The 21421-nt window shown below is 53.3% G+C and overlaps 1 protein-coding gene across 1 annotated transcript in view; it reads left to right on the forward strand.

Annotated features, from left to right (window-relative positions):
- Positions 1-21421, forward strand: part of CDH23 (cadherin related 23) — a 414708-nt gene that overhangs the window by 186538 nt on the left and 206749 nt on the right. Inside the window, exon 9 of the mRNA XM_027587690.2 lies at positions 5764-5842. Within this exon, the coding sequence (XP_027443491.2) occupies positions 5764-5842 (79 nt within the window). The remainder of the gene's footprint in view (positions 1-5763; positions 5843-21421) is intronic.

Below are 21421 nucleotides of genomic sequence, written 5' to 3' on the forward strand. Positions count from 1 at the left end.
CTTTCCCCTCAGCTCTGGTAGAGTGGACTCTCCCTGGCTTGCATAATTTACCACTGAATTATAGTTGCACCTATGACGCTCACCAACGTGCAGGTGGGTTATTTTGGAGCTTCTGGTAATCGAGGAGCCTGAGTCTCTGGGACCTGGTCCCCCAGGACATCGGGCCCAGGGCTGAGTGCAGAGAAGGTGCTCGAAGCTAACTTGCTGATTGAAGTGAGGACATTATGGTGGCCACGTAGCCAGAGAAACTCGGAGCAGGTCCCTGCACTCGCCTTGGCCAAATCCCACACACTGTGGACCGCTGCCTCCCGGGGAAACGGACTGGTAATGTCTGCAGCAGGGCCTCCATTACCCTGCGGGTTTTAAGGAGTGGAGATCACATGCTCATGCTCGTGTAGAGTCCCCAGCAAGGCATTCACTCGCAGTGGTTGTGAGTCGGTTGTCCCTTGGGCGCTGTGAGACAGCTAAAGCCAATGCCGCGGGAGCTGCCAGGGGGCAGGTCTGAGCCCCGCCACTTGGGTCACGACGGGGCTCGGAGGAGCCAGACAAGGAAGTAAGTGGGAGGGGTCGGACTCCCCCCAGGGCGCCCACGGAATCGTCTCACCGTGCGCACAGCTCTGCCTTTCCGCCCTGCCCCCACACTTGAAAGGAGTGCTCCCATTTCCGTGTCTCTAGCACAGCTTTTTCTGCTGCAGGCCAATTCCCTTATGCTCCAAGCCTGATTTTTCCAGGCTTCTAATCGGTTTCCATGCCTTGATGCGGTCCCTGCATGTCGCTTTACAGTGTGGAACCCTGGCTTAACGCCGTACGTCCCAGGCTGGCCAGGGCCAGGGAGCACCGTGGCCTCTTCAGCCTCCTTGCCCCGAGGACCCAGGCGTCCCCGCTCCCAGCTTGGCCGCCGCCGGCCGGGGCCTCCGGTCGGACCCTTGCCCACTCTGCCTCACTCCTTCCCTTTATCTGTGGCTCCCAGCACGTATGCCTCTCTCCATCGGTGTATCGGGCCAGCATGCCTCATCTAAAGTGTATATATTACCTAATAAAATCCTTCTTATTTGGGATTATTGCATCAAATTTTAATTTCCTCACGCGAGCAGCGGCATGTCGGCCTGCCCGTCAGTGAAGGACCGATAGAAGGTGAAAAGAGCGGATAAACTGCACAAATTACTGCCAGCTGATGCCTATCGGCCCTTTGACTGGAATTGACTGGAATTAAGGCCTGAGAAATAGGATTTTCTGCCTCAGAATCTCCTGTGGCAGCTCTTGTCGGAAGTCCCCTCCAGCCCCCACGCCCATCCCCCCACAGGCACCTCCCACTCCCAGAGCAGACTGCCGTCGTCGTCCACCTTTCCAGTCCTTAATCCTGTCATGGAAATGGGGAAGGCGGTCCCAGGGGAGAGAGATGGGCCAGGACCCCTGAGGCCCCCACCGCCCCGTGGGTTCCCGCTCCAGCTCCTGTCCTGGCCGGCTGCTCTGGGAAAGGCAGGCCGCAGAAGGCGAGACACAAGCTCCTTCTAGAGGAGTCTCAGCTCCTCTCAAATCTGCCTGGACTTCCTCACCAGTACCCAAACCTCAGAGGCCGGGCCTGCCTCGCACCCCTCGCCCACCCCTGTCTTCGGCACGCCTTACTGGGCGTCAAGCCCTGGGCCTGTCCCCTCTGCCACAGAGCAGTGGAGTCCCCCAGACCCACCCCAGCACAGGCCTCCATTCCCTAGTCACCCTCGCCCCACCCACTGACCACACCTTGTGACTTGAAGCCAATGCCGGAACCTTCTGCGCCTGTTTCCTCGCACACTCCCCCTTGTTGGGGCTTGTGAGGAAAACTTGAGAGTACCTCTGTTGGGTGCCCAGCACAGTGCTTGGTACAGAGTAGGTACTTAACGAGTGCTGGCCCTTCCTGGGCTGTTAGCTGTTCTGTCTCTCTAACACCCAGAAGACGCCTTTGCTCCAGGGTACGGATTATGAATCTGGGGTGCTAGGGAGTCCAAATGTGCTGAAACTGTGGGGCACAGCATTGGCATGCAGTGTCTGGGAAGAGACACCTGAGCTTTCATCAGATGCTTGAACGGTGACAGTCACTTTTATAGCATTTGCTGTGCACTGGGTGTGGTTTAAGCGCTGTACACATATCAGTTGCTGAGGAGTGGGGGCTGTTATACCCATTTTATAGATGGGGAAAACAAGCCAGTGAGAGATCAAGTAACTCACTCAAAGGATTTGAGCCTAGACAGTCTGGCAACGGAGTCAAACCCTTAACCCCCCACCATACTGCTCTTCCCACCACAAGGAGCCGGGACCCTGGAGGCCTGTGCACCTTTAGCCTCTCGGGGTGGCAGAGGCGGGGGGGGGGGTGCCTCATTTCCTTACAACATGGGTTCCTGTGACAGGAGGAGCCCCATGGCAGGGTGGACCCTTCTCTGAACCTCCTGGGCCTGCCCACCTGCTCTCCCAGCCACGTGCTGGTGCATACCCCCACCCCCGCCCCGATCTGGAGAGCCAGCCAGTAAGGGGCCTGGCTCTGGGCCATGCTTCTCCATTCCCTCGTCTTTGGAAATAAGTTTCAGTATATTGAAAATATAATTACTAAGACTCTGAAACAAGAGCTGTGGGATCCCAAGAGCCCCCATTCCTCCCCGTTAATTCCTTCTTATAACATTTCCAGTCTTTGTGGCTGCACTTGTATTAAAAGCTCAGGGTTTTATTAAAAATGGATTTATTTACCCAAAAAGAGATGAAACCCCAAACTTTGTCAGGAGCCTGTTGGCTCTCACTTCCCAGAAGCTCAGGGTGGCTCTTCCTGGGGAGAGCCAGCCTCCCTGTCCCCCCGTCTTGATTGCCCACCGGCCGCCTCTGAGGCCCACCTGTCCGCGAGCCTCCAGGCAGCCCACGGTGGAGGTGCCCATGGCGAGACGCTCGCAAGGCTCTGAGACCTGAGGGTGCTTTGGCCACCAGGTCCCATCTTTGCATAGGCCACCGCTGCCCACCCCTCCAGACCTCCTGTGGTATACTTGTCCTTGTAATTGTCCTTATCTATAGGCCCAGCTCAGCACAGCCACTTCTGGGTTGTATGCCTGGGGCCATGCAGCTGCCCCTGGAGTTACACTGTTCAGTGACTTTCTGGAAAGGTGCTCTGGAGGCTCTGGACCCAGTTACACTGGCAGGCTTGTCCCTGTCCTCAGCAGACCCTCCAACTGAGACACTTTCTGGGACCAGGCCAGATGGGGCTCTAAAAGAGGGAGTCGTCCCCATGTCCTGGCACCTGAGCCTCACACCAGAGTCCCACACTGTGGGGGACCTTCTCCTGGGGGCAAACCCAGGCCTCTCCTGTGTGAGGAGTGGCTCCTAGAGGGGTAGACCCCCCCCAAAAAAAGATCCCTCTGTGGGGTGACATTGGGGGAAGCTGTTCGAGCAGACCCTGCAGTGACCCTCCACAGATGCCTGGGTCTGGGGCCGTTAGCAGATATTACAGGGGAAGAGTCTGTCATCAGGTCAGAAAGCCCAGGAGAACAAAGGTTAACAGGGTTGCGGTGGTCTTGTTTTGTTTTGTTTTAAATCACTTTACTACTTTGAGGAGCCATTACTACATCGAAGCCCAAGGGAATGGTGGGATATGTAAGTTGTCCCAAATTTGACATGAGCTAATGCTCGTGAAGTGCGTAGATTAGTGCCTGCCACATAGCAAGGGCGTTCATAAATGACAGTTACCATTATTATAACAGAACGTGGGACGGAGTGGCATCGCTTGGTGGGCGAGAGCTTTTTGGAGCCAAAGTGCCTGACTTTGAACCCTGGCTTCACCATTCCTTCCTTGCAGTGGGACCTTGGCAAGGCCATTTAACTCGAATTCCTCAGTTTCCTCATCTAGAAGATGGGGCTTCTGGGGTGGGTGTGAGGGTGGAATTAGTACACAGAAGGCATTTGCAGCAGCACCGGGCGCAGAGGGGGTGCTCGGGAAAGAACAGGGCCCTCAAAGCTGGTCCACAGTTCAGGTCCTCAGAACCCGCTTGGGGAGAGGCTCGTTTAATGGTGTCTTTCTCTGATTTTTTAACAGTCTATTCCCCCAGGGGATGTAGCCCGAGCTCCTGTCTCTCCAGGGAAAGAGGCCCCAAGGAGGGAGCCAGACCTGCTTTCTGCATGGCCCTGGTCTCAGGGCTATGTCCATGTTTCTGCGGGAACCGTTTCTCCTGGAACATTCTCGCCTTCCTTCAGCCCAAGCTAGAGGTGTTCCTGGGCCTGGGAGAGGATGGAGCGACAGCCGCACAGGGACAGCCCTGCTCTGGGAGGGTGAGGTGGGGGTGCCCCTGTGTATCTTGCCCCCAGGGCCCCACCCTACTGATCAGAGGGCCTATAGGTCAGAGAACAAGACTCTCTCCACAGGAGGAGGTGCTCAGGTAGGGGTGGAGCATACAGCCAGCAGACTTCACACCTCTAGCTGATGGACAGCAAATGGGTGAGAGGCAGCCTATCAAGGCCACAAGAGATCGTCATTAGGCGTGTGAATGCCAGGGTTGATATTTCCCTAGGGGACGGGGACCGGCTGTCCTGCTGGTTATCAACCAGGGGAAACTGCAGCCCAAGCCAGAACTTCAGGCAGGCAGGTGGACAGGCTTGGCTGGCCGGACAATGGTGTGATAGGGCTGGAGAGGAAGGTGAAGGTCACCGTGGGCAAGGAGAGACTCAGCAGGTGGTGGCGGCGGCAGTGGTGATGTCAGAATCCTCTTTTGTGCATCCCTTTATTCAATCAACCAACCAGTCCATCAGCTGATATTTGAATGTGCCCATTCATGCCAGGATCCCTTCCTCGAGAGTCTTATGCCCCCAAGTCCCTGCCTGTGCTCTGTCTTTTGCCTTCTGTATCAGCTTCTCTCCGTGGCAAACTCCCACTCCTTCTTCGTGACCCATCCTCAATGTTGCTGTCTGTACAACCCCTTGCCAGGTCCTCCAGGTGGACTTCTATACTTCGGGGTACATTTCTGCATCTGAGCACTCTTAGATGTGTATAGCAGTGTCTGTGAATCTGTCCTTGACCCCTCGCCACAGGCTGCATGCGCCCTAAGAGCAGAGACCCCTGAAGCCCCATCCTGGTAGTCTCAGATCCTGGCCCCTTCCCCCCCCCCCCCCAGTGCTGCAGGGAGAAGAAACAGGATGTGGGACAAAGTCAACGGAGGCAGGAGCTGCTGTGGCAGTGCTGGATAGGGCATGGTTCACAGGGCCATAGTGGCCTCGGGGGTCAGTACTTTCAGGATTTATGATGCGTTCATTAGTAGAGTGATTGATCCATGATGTTCTCCTTTACTCAAGTCCCAGTGAAAGCAGGGCCCCAGGGATTTTGCCGTTATTCATATTAAGGTAGGGCACACTGAGATCAGAAAGGTACAGCAACCTTCCTGAGGTCACACAGCAATTTGATGGGTGGTTGAGATAGAGACCAGATCTCTTGTCCCCCAGCTTGTTTTTCCTCTTTCCTGGGTGGTTACACCAGATGGAGGGGAGATGGGGAGGGGAAGGGGGAATGAGAGCATCAGCAAGATCGGGCCTCTCCAAGGGACTCCGAGCTGTTTGCCGAGGCCTCGGTGTTATGTCCCCGGGTTGATGGGGACAGCTGAGACCCGAGCCCTCAGTAGCTACTTCCTAGGCTGGCCTGGTGGACTCCACTTACCTGGGGAGGGAAGCTGCAGGTGCCAAGAGAGCCAAAAAAAAAAAAAAAAAAAGATGGCCCCCCAGGGGCTGGGCAGCCAAATAAGGTCCCTCCTCTCTCCTACCCAGGGCACAACGGTGCGCGTTATCACCGCTGTCGACCAGGATAAAGGACGTCCCCGGGGGATCGGCTACACCATCGTCTCAGGTAAGGGCTCGGCGCCCTGGCCCCCCATCCCCACTGCAGGAGTGTCAGGCTCTGCAGGTCTGAGCAGAGGTCTGGGGGTGTGGACCGTGGTATGAGGGCACCAGCCCCCAGGGAAAACGCTGGGCAGAAGGCCTCAGAAGGGGACGAAGTGGATGAAGGAGGGAGGTGCTGGGGAGGAGGAGAGGAGCTGGGGACTGAGGCTCAGATGTTGGGGGCCGCTTGGGTGGTGTTGGGGGACAGGAGCATGTGCCACTGTCCATGGTCCGCGGCATCTGAGCACCTTGGGTTTCTGAGCCTGGGTCACTGGGGACTCCCATCTACCTCCTTCAGTGCTGTGGGTGTTTCTTTGTTTTGCTTTTCTGACTTGATGAAAAGGTGGCAGTTTGTGCATCATTTTAGGATGAACAGACCTGCAATTTCACCTGATTTCATGCTCTTTTCACATTTCTGACCATTAGGAGTTCTTGTCTCATCAGGAGTGCTGCAGGGGATGCACAGAGCCCCCTCCTCTCCCGCCCCATCGCTTGGTTAGGCAGAATAGTGCCTGGCTGCAGAGAAGGTTCTGGCTGATGGGATCTCTGACCCCACATGCCTACCTAAAGATGGACCAAGTAGCTCCATTTGGCTGTCCCAGGGCTGAGTGGCTTTGGAGAGAGGGAGTCGACGAGAGGCCCATGAGGGCTGCTCACTCCTCCACAGACTGGCTCTGTCCCCATGCTCCTACCCCACCCCACAGGTGGCCTCCTGCCCTGCCCCCTAGTCAGTGCAGGGTCAGCCTCGCGCATCTGGGCAGGCCAGACTGATGGCCAGGAGGATGGCAAGCCACCAGGCTTGTGTCTACCCCATCGCCTCTCCCGACCACACCCCCACAACAGGGAGTGACATTTGGGGGACATTTTTTCCCCTGAAGCTCAAAAGACACCAAGGTGTAATGATCAAGAACATAGAGGATGGAGTCTCGTGAGCATATTGCCTCAGGTGGGTCTCTATACCTCAGTATAGAAGTATAGAACAATAAGAAGTGCTTACTATCTTGGGTGATTAAGGGTCAGAAGACTTAATATATGTAGAGAACCTAATTCATGGATGTAAGTTCCTTTATACGTGTTACTTATTGTTATTGTTATTATTGCTGGCAGCTAATAATAACCTTGGGAAGCTGGGAGTTAGCTCGTGGGAGGAAGACCCTCCCCCTCCTTAGGAATGCAGGAAATCAGGGGCATTGTGGGCTCCCTGTGACCTGCAGCTGCCGGTATGACTACTATCATGTCTTTAAGCCCAGGGTACCCCAGGCCCCAAAGCAAATGCCAGACCGGCTCATGTGGTCAGCAGCAGCAGCAAGGGTTCAGGCCTCTCCTCCCCAACCCCATTTCCTCCCCATTCTGGTACCCAGCACAGGACTCAGCAGAGTAAACCCCAATGTGTACTTGTGGAATGAAGGAAGGGAGGAGAGAAGGAATGTGATTCTAGGGTCATGGGTTTTCAAATTCCAATATGCCCAAGAATCACCTGGAGCTCCTGCCAAAAATGCAGAGTCCTTGGCACCCACAGAGATTCTCGTTCTGTGAAACTGGGGTGGGACCCCAGAATAGCCCTTTCTCACAGCTCCCCAGATGCAGAGGGTCCTTAGGCTAGGATGTGGGAAAACTAGTCCTAGGAAGGAAGGAAGCCATTCTGCAAGAAGGCAGAATTCCCCGGGAATTAGGGGGCCCTCTCCTGCTAAGCAGAGGAGAAGGGAGGCCCATGCTGGTGCTGGTTTTCTTCATGATTTTTTCAATTTGGGAAGCAAACCAAGTGCCCCCCAGGGACAAGGGGCTTGTGCTGGAGACCTAAGGGAACACCAGTGAGCCCCAAGAGTGGTAGAGTTGAGGCACCAGGATAAGGTGGCAGCATAAAGGGACACCTGGCTGGGTGGGGGATTGTCTCCTCATCTCATTGCCTGTGGGCTGGTTCCAGACATACCCCAGCCAAATGAAGGTGGGAAGCAAGGAGCCAGGAGCTAGCCTGCGGTCATGACCAGACTGGAAATTCCTGTGTGACACTGAGAGGCCATCCTCCAGGGTATTTGTCCATCTCAGTTCCTTCTGGGTGCCAGGCCACCAGCCTCAGAACCCCAGGCCCTCTCCAGCCCTTAAAGATGGCCCTAGGGGCACCTGGGTGGCTCAGTCGTTAAGTGTCTGCCTTCAGCTCAGGCCAGGATCCCAGGATCCTGGGATCAAGCCCCACATCGGGCTCCCTGCTTGGCGGGAAGCCTGCTTCTCCCTCTCCCTCTGCCCCTGCTTGTGTTCCCTCTCTTGCTGTGTCTCTCTCTGTCAAATAAATAAATAAAATCTTTAAAAAAAAAAAAAAGATGGCCCTAGCCAGGTCTCCTTCCTCACCCCCTCCCCTGGCATCAGGAGGTCGGAGGGCAGAGCTGCTGAGCCTTTGGTGTCTGGGCTGGGGACAGTTGCCTGTGGCAGTGTACTCTGAGATTTCCAGGGGCATACTCTCCTGGGCCAGGTGCCCAAGTGTGAATAGCAGATTGAGAAGGGAGACCCAGGATGTGAAACTACAGGTAGGTGATGTGCGTGAAGATGGGAGGCGGGAGGCAGAAACTTCCAGAAGGCTTGCAGCACTTAGCATAGCATTTTAGGATTTCCACTGCCAGCAAAAATGTGCTTTGAGGGCTTTTAGAAAGGATGACAAATGGGTTTCCTCTCACATGCCAACTGTGATTGATTGGTAATGGCTGCTTGAAGCCAAGCAGGCTCAGTGTGGTATTCAATTGGTAGAGTCTGCTATGGGTGCAGAAAGAGAGAGGGCATACAGCACCAGCGGCAAATAGTTGCCGTCCTTGCTAAGATAGCACTTGGACCTCGTTTGCAGGGTGGGCTTAATGGTTCTTTAACTCTCTCATGGGTGTTTGTCACTACGCAACCCACAACCCCACCCAAATTCTTTTTAGGCAGCTTGAGGGCAGTCCTTCCCTTTTCCTTCCCTCCCCATCCTGAGTACCTGGCTGACCTGGCTGTCCACCCACCTGTTCCTGCCCGCCCTTCTCCCTGGCCCTGGGCTGGCATGGTCTCCCTGTAATCCAGCCTCAGTGTGAGCCTAGAGCAGGCAGGCAGGCAGGAGGATGACGTCTCCAGGGAAGCAGATAGGCAGAAAACTAGGATATAGCCTCATCTCTACTTCTCTTGACCAGTAGACATTGTTGCAAAGCACTTTGTCTGCCCAGGATCTGGCCTCACACACCTGCCTTTCCAGTGCTGTGAAGTCTCAGCCCTTTCCTAGGAGGCTCAGCCAGTGTCTGTTTGGCTTGAAGCAGAAAGAAGGAATGCCCACAGGGGCACCTTCATGCTGACTGGCCCAAGCTGGCCCTGAGTACCCCATGGGAGCCTGCTCCCACCCTAGATGCTAGGGAACCATTTTCATTTGAAAGAAAAATGAGGATCTCAGGGGTTCCTGGAGCCAGGTGTGAGTCCTGATGGCCACTGTGGGTGACTGAGTCTCTGGGCACCTCCAGAGCTTGGGCAGGGGGTGGCTTTGTCTGCATGTGGGTGGGACACAGGTCTGAGCCCATGAGTGATCCATGGCACGCGGTTAACCTGCTTGGCTCCTTGAGGCCCCCATCCCCTCCGGGCTGTTTATCAGCCCTGCAGCTGGGGGGATTTATGTCTGCACACCAGTGCTTTTGCCATAACTAATGACCCCTCTGTTTTGCCAAGAACAAAGAGGCCTTCAGAGGTAAGTTATGGCTCCATTGCCATCAATTTGTTCTCAGCCTCTTGTGGCCAAACTGAGACTGAAGAATGACAAGGTTCTTTCCCACAGAGGACCTGGCACAGGCCCCATCTGCTTCCTCAGCCTGTGCCTGCCCTGCCACTCACCAAGGGCATCACTTCCTCCAGGGCCTGAACAAAATGGGGCTCCCATCCCCAGCGGCCAACCCAGCCTGAGGTCTAAACAGACACCCTCCTTTGCCAGATGGAGACAGTCCTCCTTCAAGGGGCAGCTGTGTCCCACCCCACACAGAGCACAGAACTTGGAGTCCAAAGTTGTGCATTCAAGGCCCAGCTCTGTCACCTGCAGCAATGTGTCAAAGAAAGGCATTTGACCCCTCTTTACTCCGTAATCCTCGTCCATGGTACAGGGTTAATAATCTCTATGGCAGACAAAATAGTGCCAGAGAGACTCTAAAGAGCCATAAAGTATTAAGCATTAGTAATTATCAAGGAAAGATCAGGCCCAAGGGTCCTGGGGACTTGTATTCATTCATTTCCTCCTTTATCCATTTAAGCAGAGAAGTGGTTGAGAGTGCCGGGCTCTGGGGCCACTGTCCAGGGTGCTGACCACTAGCTCTGCTGGCCAGTGCAGTTGCCTGTGGCTACTAAGCCCTTGACATGTGGCTAGTCTGTAAGATAACCCACAGGATTTTGAAGACTTAGTATGCAAAACAGATTATAAAGTATCTCATTAATAATGTCTTACGTGATGACGTGTTAAAGTGATATTTTAGATACACTGAGTTAAATACGACATATTATTAAAATTAATTTCATCTATTTTTGTTTTAATATGACTACCAGAGAATTTAAAATACCACATGTTGCTCACATCCTATTTCTGTGGGCAGCTCTGTTCCATAGTTAGACTGCCTTGCTGGCTTCTACCACTGACCAACTGTATAACCTTTGAGCTGTTAGTTTTCCAATCTATGAAATGGAGAAAAGAGTAGCAGGAGCCTCACAGGGAAGCTATGCGCATACAGTGAGCTAAGACCTGTAAGCACATAGAAGAGCACCTGATTTTATAGTAGGTGCTCAACAAATGTGGACTCCTGGCATTCACCCACAGTGGATGGAGGGTCTTCTCTGGGCCAAGAGCTGCACTAATGTCCTGAGAGGGTGTGGGGTCAGAGGTATCATCTCGGCCTCAGGAACCTGTAGTGTGGATGGGAAGGCAGACTAAAAAGAAAGGGCTGTGTGGACATGGAGTGATGGCTCCATGGGGGGCCCATTAGACTGTTCTTGCTACTTCTTTGTATGTTTGAAAACACCTGTAAAAGGAAATGAGAAAGAATCCATGGGAGGGGGCGCCTCCCCCAGCCTTCACTGGGATGAGGAGACTCACTGAGAAGAGATCACCTAAGCCACCCACTGACTGATAAGCAGGAACTAGCCAGGAACTATGGAGTTAGGGTGTTACAGGCAGAGGGAACAGCATGTACCAGGATCCCAGAGCAGGAGAGAGTACATGTTTGTGGACCTGCAGTGAGTCAGCATGGCTGAGCGCAGCGTGCAAGAGAGACCTTGGGGGAGAGGAGGCCACTGAGGGAGGCAGGGCCCAACCAGGCAGGGTGTGGAATGCCCTGCTCAGGAGAATACCAGGCCTTGCTCCTGAGAGTAGCAGGGAGCCAGTTCAGCAAGGGGGGGCGGGGGGGGGGCATGGTTGAGGTGTGTTGTACAAAGCTCACTGTGGTCAGACTGGAGCCAGTGGGCTGGGGGAGGGCAGGGAGGAAGAAGCAGGCCCAAGGGGAGGCTGTTGTGGCGTTCCCCAACTGGACATCCCAGTGGGGGGGGGGGGCAGAGACAACAGAGCCAAAGGAGGGTAAGGAGGTCAAGGTGACAGGAGGTGGCTGTTGGGACAGGTGACATAGGATCGGCCCATGGCCTGAGATGGCTTTAGAGCCCCCTTGAGCTGGGACGTTGCTTAATTTAACACCCGACCACTGTGTGTTCTAGAGGGGAACCCTGTCTTCCTAAGTGCCCTTGAGTGGGTGACCAAAACTCTCGAAGGACGTTTCCCCAGCCTTTAATGGGGCCAGTTGTATCTTTCTCACAGAGTTGTGAAAATAAAAATAAGTGATTAACATAACAATAAAAAATTAAAAAAAAAATAAGTGAGTCTGCTCTCTAAAGTGAGTGGCATTTGGCGAGTGTCCCACAGGTCGCTGCTTGGTAAGCCCTCAACAGATGCCAGCCATTTCCCTCCTCCCTTGCCGCCATCGGGATGCAGAGGAGACAGGCATGTGGTGTGCCGTCCAAAGTCTGCATCGCTAGCTGAGGCCACTCCCGCGTACCAGAAGCTGGGCTCCCCCAGTGGCCAGGAGCCGAGGCTGAAGGCTTCTCAGTCAGCCCCAAGGGCACTGAGGATACTGTCCTGCCATCACCTTCCTGCAGGCACCCAGACTTCTCACCGGTTCTCCGTCCCCTGAGGTAGGGAGTGCATCTATAGGAGGCTGTGGAGCCGCGGTTCCCAGCGCGGGGGTCTGAGACAGGCAGCAAAAGCAGCAACACCTGGACACCTGTTGGGCACACGAGTTCTCGGGCCCTGCCACAGAACTACTGACTTGGGGGCATGGGGACGGGGGCCCACAAAACTGACTTAATGAGTCCTCCAGCGCTCTGTCTGAACCCTTTCTGGAAGCATTTTCATTTTCCACACATGCTAGACTGATGAGTTCTGTCATTTGACTCTCTCCTTCCCATGACTGATGCTGAAGGGACTCCTTTCTGGTGCCAAAAGGGCCTTTACCACCTGGGGAGTGAGGGTGTGGCCAACAGCCCATGCTAGCCTTTCCTACCACGTCCTGCGCTACAGACTCTCTCTCAGCCCACACACCGCCTTCCAGGCTCTAGGGGCCCCATCTCTCCCACCGCCCATGCCTTGCAGCCCACATCCCTTTCCCCATCGCAGCCTTGCCTGCCTGGGCCTTCTGCAGCTCTGGAACATCCCCCAGAGGGAGGGCGGGGGAAGCCCATTTATTGGGTGCCTGCCATGTGCTGGGCACTGGCTGGACACATTTACTGCTCACAGCAGTCTGTGAGGGAGACATTATAACTCCATCCTGCACACAGTAAAGCGAGGCTCAGCATGTACATAGACTGGCCAAGGGTCACAGCTACTAAGTAGAAGAGTAGGGATTTGAACCCAAGTCGCCCCGGGCTCCAGAATACACCCATGTTTCACGACAACAGTGGTTCTCAAAATGTGGTCTCCAGAAGAGCGGCATCTGCATCAACATCTAGTAATGGGAATTGTTAGAAACTCAAAATTTTGCATCCCACCCTAAAACTACTGAACTGGAACCTTTGGGAGTGGGGCCCAGGTGATGCTGATGCTGCTGGTCTGGAGACCACACTTTTAGAAGCACTGGTGAGGAAACGCCTGTGTAGTCAACAGGGGTGATAGCGCCCTCAAGGAGGCCAACATTTGTTATGAGGGGTGAAAAGTGTTTATTCTATTTATAAGGCATAGATATATACATGCAGTTATATCTGTGGTGCTGGAATTTCATGGGGGCGGGGGGAGAAGTTCAAAAAACATGTCTTAAATGGCTGGTGGTGCGGGCGATGCCAGGAAGGTTGAGAAACACTGGCCTAGAATCAAGAATCGGGGAGCAGTGTCAGGGCCAAAACCCCTCACCCCAGCTTGAAAGTCAGTGGCCTCCCTACCGGCCACACTGGGGGCCTGCCCAGGTGTGTTAGTGAAGGACGAAGCCCTCATTTGCCAGTCTTTACGGGATTTCACTTTAATATTAACAAGTGAGGCAATTCTTTGAAAATGCATTGAGTGCTTTGAAGTGAAGGCTGCGTGTGTGTGAGGACACGTGTGAGTGTGCGCAGTGTGTGTGTGTGTGTGTGTGTATGTGTGTGGAGAGAGAATAATCAGATACAGTCAGACTTGCACGGGCTTACACATATGCCAGTAACTGAATCAGGCCCCCGGCTGTGGCCTGGTGGGGAGCAGCCATCACAGGAGACCATCATTTGAAATGCGTCAAAGCTCTTGTGATAAAGCCGCTTGGCATTTTCCTCCCCAACCCGGAGAAGTGAAAACTCAGGAAAATCAGCCCTGCTTTTGACTTTGGAATCACATGCCACAGCCCTCAGCTTGGGGTAGCACAGCGGGTGCCCGGAAGTACCAGAAACTTCAGAGCATCTTCTGGGCACAGGGGGACCCACCTGGTCGGAGCCGAGAGGTGGCCACAGGGAGAAGTGAAGGGCAGATCCAAGACAGGCAGGGGGCCAGCTGGAGAGGGCCTAGAAGGCAAAATAAGAGGGTTCTTTGAATAAGGCTGGTGGTGAGGGGGACAAACAGGGGGTCATCAGAAGATTCATCTAGTGGGAGTTCTGGATGGATTGGAGCAAGAAGCACCAGGTCAAGGGTGGTCTGCTCATAGGCTATCACCCCAGCTGGGAGGGGTAGTCATTGTAGAGATGGACAAGAAGGAAGGCAGCAGGCTCTGGCGACATATTGAAAATAAATAGTACACAAAAAAAGGACGAGACAAAGAAGCTTCTAACCTCTGGGTCTAGGTTTTTGGGGTCCTGGTGGTGGCCTAGGCAGAAAGGGGCATATTCATAATACCCACGATTGCTACCTTAGACCTGCATCAGCGCACAGACCCCGATTTACCAATCCCCTACCAAGGCAGACATCATTAATTGATCCCAGCACACTTTCCTATTAGTCTGGACAGGCCTCCAAGTCTTACCCAGCCCTCCAGAAGCCACTGACAGTTGGTAGACATTCTCTCTAGAGCAGGAACGAATGTGTCCAAGGATTATTCCACTTGCAGTCCATGACTCTCTTCATTTGAAAATATCCAGGGGCGGTGCCTCTGGTAGATTTTTCATGTAATTATACAAATATACTTGGAAAAATTTAAAGTGTATATATATATATATACACATACATATATATATATATATATATATATATATGAAACAAATACACTGGCATATTATGTATAGTTCTCCCCTCCACCACCACCATACCTAAATGACAGTGATCTCTCACACCAACACTACATTTCTCCCGGTGAACCTCAGGAAAGCCTGCCCTACGTTCTCCCCTGATCTTTCTCCCTCCTCTCGTCAAGGGTGTGAGACTTCCCAGCCAGTCTGCTCCTGCTCCCAGTGCTCTCCTGTGTCTCCGCCTTTTTGATAAACCAGAGAAGTCTTTGTTCTTCCTCCTTCCTTTAAGGACGCCCTATAAGTTCTTTGTCAACAGCAGTAGCTTGCCCCTTGCTGTCAGTGGACTTTTGAGAGGTCTCACTGCCACACGGACTGAGACCCTCCCTTCCCACTTCTCTTTCCCACACCCTCTTCGTGGGCAGGACTTTCTGTCTCTTGCTCAGGATGCTATAGAGCCTCCTATGTGTCCCACGTACTGTGGGAGCATCCCCCGAAGAACTCCCCCTCGGGCCCAATTAGAACCCCTTCTGCTACACGCTGGGTCCACCTCCTAGCTAAGGAGGGAGTGCATTGCAGCTCAGCTCAGGAAACCACTTCTCTTCAGGCATGCCTGGGGTCTGACAGACCAGTCATGGCTGGAGGCTGCTCACAAGGCTGGGGATTAATTCTAGGTCATGGCCAGAGGTTGTTTGGCTGGGAGATTCTAGTCCGATTTCCCTGTGTCAACAAGCATTTGTCTTTTTAATAGATTTGCCTCTTTCCCACTTTTCCCTCATCTCTCAGGTAACCGCTTTGTATTGGATTTCCAGGGCTTTGAGATCTTGAGAAGATTATGAAATTAGCCACCATCTATTTTGCGTTCTCTTTCTGCATTAGCTTGGCACACCTCAGGCACACAGAACTGATAGAGACATAATTCTTGGACCATGATCAACATCGGTCTGTGTTGGCCCTCTTTAGCTTCATTGTTCATTTTTAATAATACTGTGGACACCCGTGAATCCCCCAGCCAACCCAAGAGCTAAACTGTCACCCACACCTCACATCTGGCTGTGCTCCGCCCCATTCCCACGGCCACATCTTTGAATCTTGTGTTTTTTTCATTCCCTCGATTTTACGGAATCTTTTGTCACATATCTATGGATCCCATCTTGTTTGGGTTAATTGTTTTTGAACCTTATTTAAAAAGTATCATGTTATACATGGTCTCTTGGGACTTGTGTTTTCTACCCAATATTATATATCTGAGGTTCATTCTTTTTTTTTTTTTTTTTTTTTGGTGTGGGTATCATTTGTTCTTTTTTATTACAGCATAGTCCTCCGTCGTGAGAAAAGGGCACAGGCAGTCCGTTTTCCCGCTGATGGGTGCGTGCCCTGGTCTCTGCTATTACAAACCCTGCTACTCTGAACAGCATCTTGTATGTCTGTCACGGAACACGTGTGAGAGTCTGCCTGGGCTAGACATCCTCTCTGACCCTCACCATAACCCCAGGATGTGGCTGACCAAAGCCATCTCACAGACAAGGAAACTAAACTCCCAGAGCTCCTGAAATGTGCGTAGGGTCACACAGCCCCTAAGTGGTTGACATGGGATTTGAATCTAGATCTCCCTGCTTCCAAAACTCACACTCATTCTGCCGTCCTTTACTGTTCTGCCTGGGAAATGAAGTGAGTCATGACAACCCACCGGTCTGTGTATGGACTGGAATCCTAGGATTCCTTCCTTCATTCCTTTAACCCCGAATATTGATTGAGTGCCTACTGTGGGCCAGGCTCCATGTTAGACCCTGGGGACCAACGGTGAGTGGAGGCCACTGTCACTGCCCCCGTGGAGCCCACGTGCCACTGAGAAATAAGTCTATAAAGGCAGTGTCTGGTGGCTGCTTGGAGCATTGGGGAAGAAGCACAGGGTGAGGAGAGGTAGCGGGGGAGGGGCCAGCCAGGAGGGGAGGGGGTCGGGGGGAGGAGCGCTGCACTGGGGAGGTTACTATGCTGGCCTCAGCAACCCCCCCCCCCTGCAGACTGTGGGCACTGGAGGAGAGATTTGCCCCTCCCCTCAGAAAAGGTCTCAAATATCTTTTGGGGGCTTTGAACCTGAGATGAGCCCCTCTAAGCAGCTCAGATTCCCAGCTCCCTTTTTCATCTGACTCCCTGGATGACTGCTCAGCTTTCAAGGCAGCCCCCAGCCGGGGCTAATCTGAAATAAAAGTTTTTATTTATCTAGCTTGATATCTGGTGCAAGGTTAAATCATACAAGAGAAAAAGCAATAAAAGAGAAAGATTAAGCAAAAGGCACTGTCTTAGGCATGCCCTTTTGCAATATGGTTACACAGATATTAAGCCTGAAGTCACCCAACAACCCCACGCTGCAATCCCCTGTCTCTCTGGGCTCAGCTCCGAGGGGCGGAGGGGGGAGGAGAGGGTGGGGTGGGGGTGTGGGAGGGGGGCCGCCCTGGGGCTCCCTGCAGACCGGGTAAATAAGCAGATGGAGTTGCAGGAGCTCAGCCCGTCACCATCCCCCACCCCCACACAGCTCTGATTCATGACTCCCCCAGGGGAGCAGAAATGTCGGCATCTGTCTCTACGTTCCTGTCAGCAGATCCCTGTCTTCGGTGTTTGCTGTGTGCCAGCTATGAGCAGGGCACACCAGGGAGAGGGCTCAAGTGTCAGGTGACCCTGAGCAGGTGACTCCTCTTGTTTGTGCCTCAGTCGCCTCATCTGTAAAATGGGAATGTTAACAGGGTTTAACCAAAAACTTATCATCTGGTTGATGGCAAGCACAGACAAGGAAAACTACTAGGGTTGCTCAGCAGGTAGGTGGGAATGGAGTCTCTAAAAATACTAAAGTCACAGGCGCATGCCCCTCTTCCCTGCCTGCAAAACCTAACTCTTCGGCTCTCTGGAAAAATCCCCAAGTGTTGCAGGGGCCCCCGTGGCGTGGAGAGACAGGCAGTTCCATGTGCTATATGATTGACCTGGTCTTTTGCCCCTGACTCCTTGAGGGTATCCCCTGCACCAAGCCACTGGAGGTGGGTAACTCACTGGGGCCCCTGCTCTCAGCACCTTCCACAGCCACTGGAATGGCCCGGCATCCCCTGGACACTCCATGACCCTGGGACCAAAATGGATCATGGGAAGAGACAGGGGCTGCTCCTTCCCCACTCCTGCAGCTGCACTTGCGACCTGGGCCCCATGGCACCCCTGCTTGAGTCCCTGTGCACTGTTTGCCCCACCCCATATAAAAAGCTCCTCCAGCTCCAGCCTACAGTCTTCTCAGTAGGGTCCAGACCACCATGCCACCCTCCCCACTCCCATCTCTCCGCCAGAACCTGTGTTTAAAGCAGTTTAAAACAAGAAAGGGAGGAGAAGGGGCCTTTCTTTTAGCCAGAAGGTCAGCCACTGAAAACCCACCCACCAGTTCACTAGACATGTCCATATAGGCCCCAGGGAGAACCCAACTGCACAAGTAATTCATCAAGAAAGCTTAAAGCATAGCCTATAGAACAAAGACCTCAGGAGGTCAGGAAAGGATTTGTTCTCTGAGAGGGCAGCCCTCCGGGGATGATTTGGAGACCATGAGGAAGGGAAGTGTCACCAGCCAGGGCAGGTTGTGAGCACACATTCCAGGGACTTCCTGTCCAGCCCTAACACCCTCTTGCAGCATGGGACTCCTACGGAGGACCTCTGAGTGCCAGACCAAGGAGCAGTCACCATCAGTAAGAGTAGCTAGCACTTTAAGAATGCTTAGGAGCCGATCCAGATGCTTCACCTGCATCAACTCTTTTAATCCTGCCAAGAACCCCGTGAGGTGTTGTCATCCCCTTTTATAGATGAGGAAACTGAGGTCCAGTTGCCTAAGGTCACATGGCTTCAGAACCCACATTTCTGCAGGACCCCTGACCTCACGCTCCCCCGCCCCATCCTGAGCACCTGTTGGGACTGCCGAGGTTCGGGAACCCCCAGACCTACCTCTGGGCTCAGCTGTTTTGCTGTGCCCCGCAGCCTCTCCCTCTGCCTCTCTGTCAGGTGCTCTGCCTGAGTCAATTAACTAGCTGCCCCATTCAAATATTTGACCAATATCCTGGAAACAGAGATTTCAGAGCTGATACTTTCAGACATTGATTGAAGTGAACAAACATTCCAGCACAGAATGAATTTATTGCTCCCGCAGTCTCCTGCTGCTGCTCAGTGCTCCATTCCAGCCCCCCACAAGGCATTGCTTCTGTTGGGGGGAAGTGAGGTGGGCTCAGGCTGCCTCTGCTTTCTAGCCCCCCTGCCCCTCCCACCCGCCCCTGCTGCCAGTGCAGGAGGACGCCCAGCTCTGAAGGGCCACAGCAGTGAGGCGCTTTTGAATCAGCTCTAGCAGAGGCTGAAGGGCACCTCACAGCAGTGTCTGGCATTGCAAGGGTTATTTTAAAGGAGCCAGTGACTGATTTTTCTTCATAATGATGGTGGGAGTCTTCGGTGTCCAAGAGAGCACTTTAGTTGAGACTTAAGGGAGCATTTTGCGGATGAGGACTTGAGGTCCTGGGGTGCTGTGGGTTCTCTAGAAGTCTGCAGGGACAGGAGAGTTGCCTGTTCATGACTCAGCAGGCACTTAGCAAGGTCTCCAACCAGCCTCCCTACTTGGTGGTCTTGGGGAAACAGGCTCTAGATTGGAAATTGGAAATGGAAAATCATTCCATCGAGAAGCTTGAGGACTTGTGGGGAGGAAGCCTGTGAATAGTTGCTCATCCAGCCACATAGCACTCACTGGTTGTCAGAAAGCCCTAGGGAAGATCAGAGGAGGCAGAGAGTCCGGGGGGGCTAGGGCTGGGGTGAGGGCACCAGCCTCACCCACTTGCTGATCCCCAGAGCTGATTTTAAGTGGCACACGGGTAGGGCGTGAAATCACATCGAACCACACAGTGAAACGGCTATTCCCTTCCCAGTTCTCTCTCAGAATTTCTATTTCTGTCAGTTCTGTCCAGGAGAAAGCACAATTGGGTGCTCACACCTTTAACACCTCACTCCCCTTTGGCTTATCTTCCCATTTAAGGAGAAGAGAGCGAGCTGGAGCCATCAGATGGCAAGCTGGTGTGGCTAAAAGTCTAACCACGTAGGCTCATTTTATCCATTTTACAATCACTCTCTATTTGTGGTCAGTGAACTGGTTCTCCATTTGTGAAACTCTTAAATGGATTCTTTTAGAATGTGTTGTGGAAGGAAAACAATGAGTCCGATTAAAGAAAATAGTAAATAATAATACAAGGTACATGCAGATATGGCAAAAATTGGGAGGGTAGCATTCAAAGGGCTGAGGATTGGGCATCCTGACAGGAAGTCGACCTGAGCTGGCCCCTTCCCCAGCTATAGAATGGAGAGATGGGGTGTTGGAGGCTCTGAGAATCCCAGCCATACACGCAAAGTGCTCAGAACAGCGCGTGGCACGGGGCAAGCACTCAGGACACACGAGCGCTCTGTTGGGTGGGATCTCATAAGGAAGCCAACTCGGAAGTGGGCGGAGCGCTAGCACCTGTGAGGCAGTATCACTGGGACGGGAGGGTGGGTGGGGGGAGGTGGGGAGGAGGGCATCCTGGGCAGGAGGGGCTGACCAGAGCAAAGGCTTAGAGGGAGGGGACTATTCATGAAGCGCCTACAAGGTGACAGGCAGACTAGCCAGGCTGCAGAAGAGGAAAGATGATTTGAAGGGTCTTGAGGGTCAAGCGAAGGGGCATGGCGTGTTCCTTTCAGGGCATCTGTGGTTCCAAGAATCTGAAAGCACTTAGGAAGCTGGTTCCTGCGGGAATCCAGGGCAGACACTCCTGGGAGTGGGGCCTTCTGAGAAGAGAAACTGGGACAGCAAGCTTCAGCACACTCTCCTTTCTTACAGTTTCCCATGGCTGTGATAAACCACAGGAAACTGCGGCTTATAGCAACAGAAATGTATTCTCTTATGGCTCTGGAGACCAGAAGTCCAAAATCGGTCTTATGGGGGTAAAATCAAAGTGTCAGCAGGGCTGGTTCCTTCTGGGTCGCCCAGGGAGGATCCGTTTCTTGTGGCCTCCAGCCGCCGGTGGCTGTCAGCCTTTCTTCGTCGGCCCATGGCTGCATTAACCAATCTCTTTTCCCCTGGCCACGTTGCCTTCTCCTCTTCTGTAGTCTAATTTCCCCCTGCCTCCCTCTTCAAGGACCCTTTTGGTGACATGTAGAACCCAGAAGATAATCTGCATATCGCATGATGCTTCGCCGAATCCCGTATGCCACGTAAAGTAACATTCAGGGGTTCCAGGGATCAGGAGCTGGCTGTCTTTGATGGCCGTTACTCCGCCTGCCACAGCACCTTTGCCCTGCTCTAGCCATCTGCCTCACTCATCTCTCTCTACCCCGCTGGCGCCCTCGTGACCTCACCGAGTGTGTCTGTGATGGCCGTCCTGCCCCCTTTCCACCTCGGCTGCCCCTGGATCATCCTTCCAGCTTTCATCTCAGCTGTCAACCATCTTCATATTCTAGTTTTCTGATTCCAGATTTCCTAGAGGGCGTCACATTGACCAGTTCATCATCCCAAGCAGTGTCCACAAGCCTTAGGGAGCTGGCAGCCTGAGGTGGTGTCACCAAAGATAGCCAGCAGAGAAGAGGGCAACAGGGCCATGCGTGGGGCAGACCCTAATCCATCTAGTGTGTCTTAGATGACCGATAGGCCAATGGGACAGAATGCAGCTCTTAGAACTGGACCCACATATAAACATGGGAACTTGATATATGGTAAAGGTGGTGCCACGAATCAAGGGGGAAGAGATGACTTGTTTAGAAGCCGGTGTTGGGAAAACCAGCTCACTGTGTGGAGAAAAATAAAGCAAGATTCCCACCATATACCCTATACCAAGGTGGACGTCAGATGGATTAAAGACATCAACGT

Source organism: Zalophus californianus, chromosome 15 (assembly GCF_009762305.2).
Source record: "Zalophus californianus isolate mZalCal1 chromosome 15, mZalCal1.pri.v2, whole genome shotgun sequence".
NCBI lineage: Eukaryota > Metazoa > Chordata > Mammalia > Carnivora > Otariidae > Zalophus > Zalophus californianus.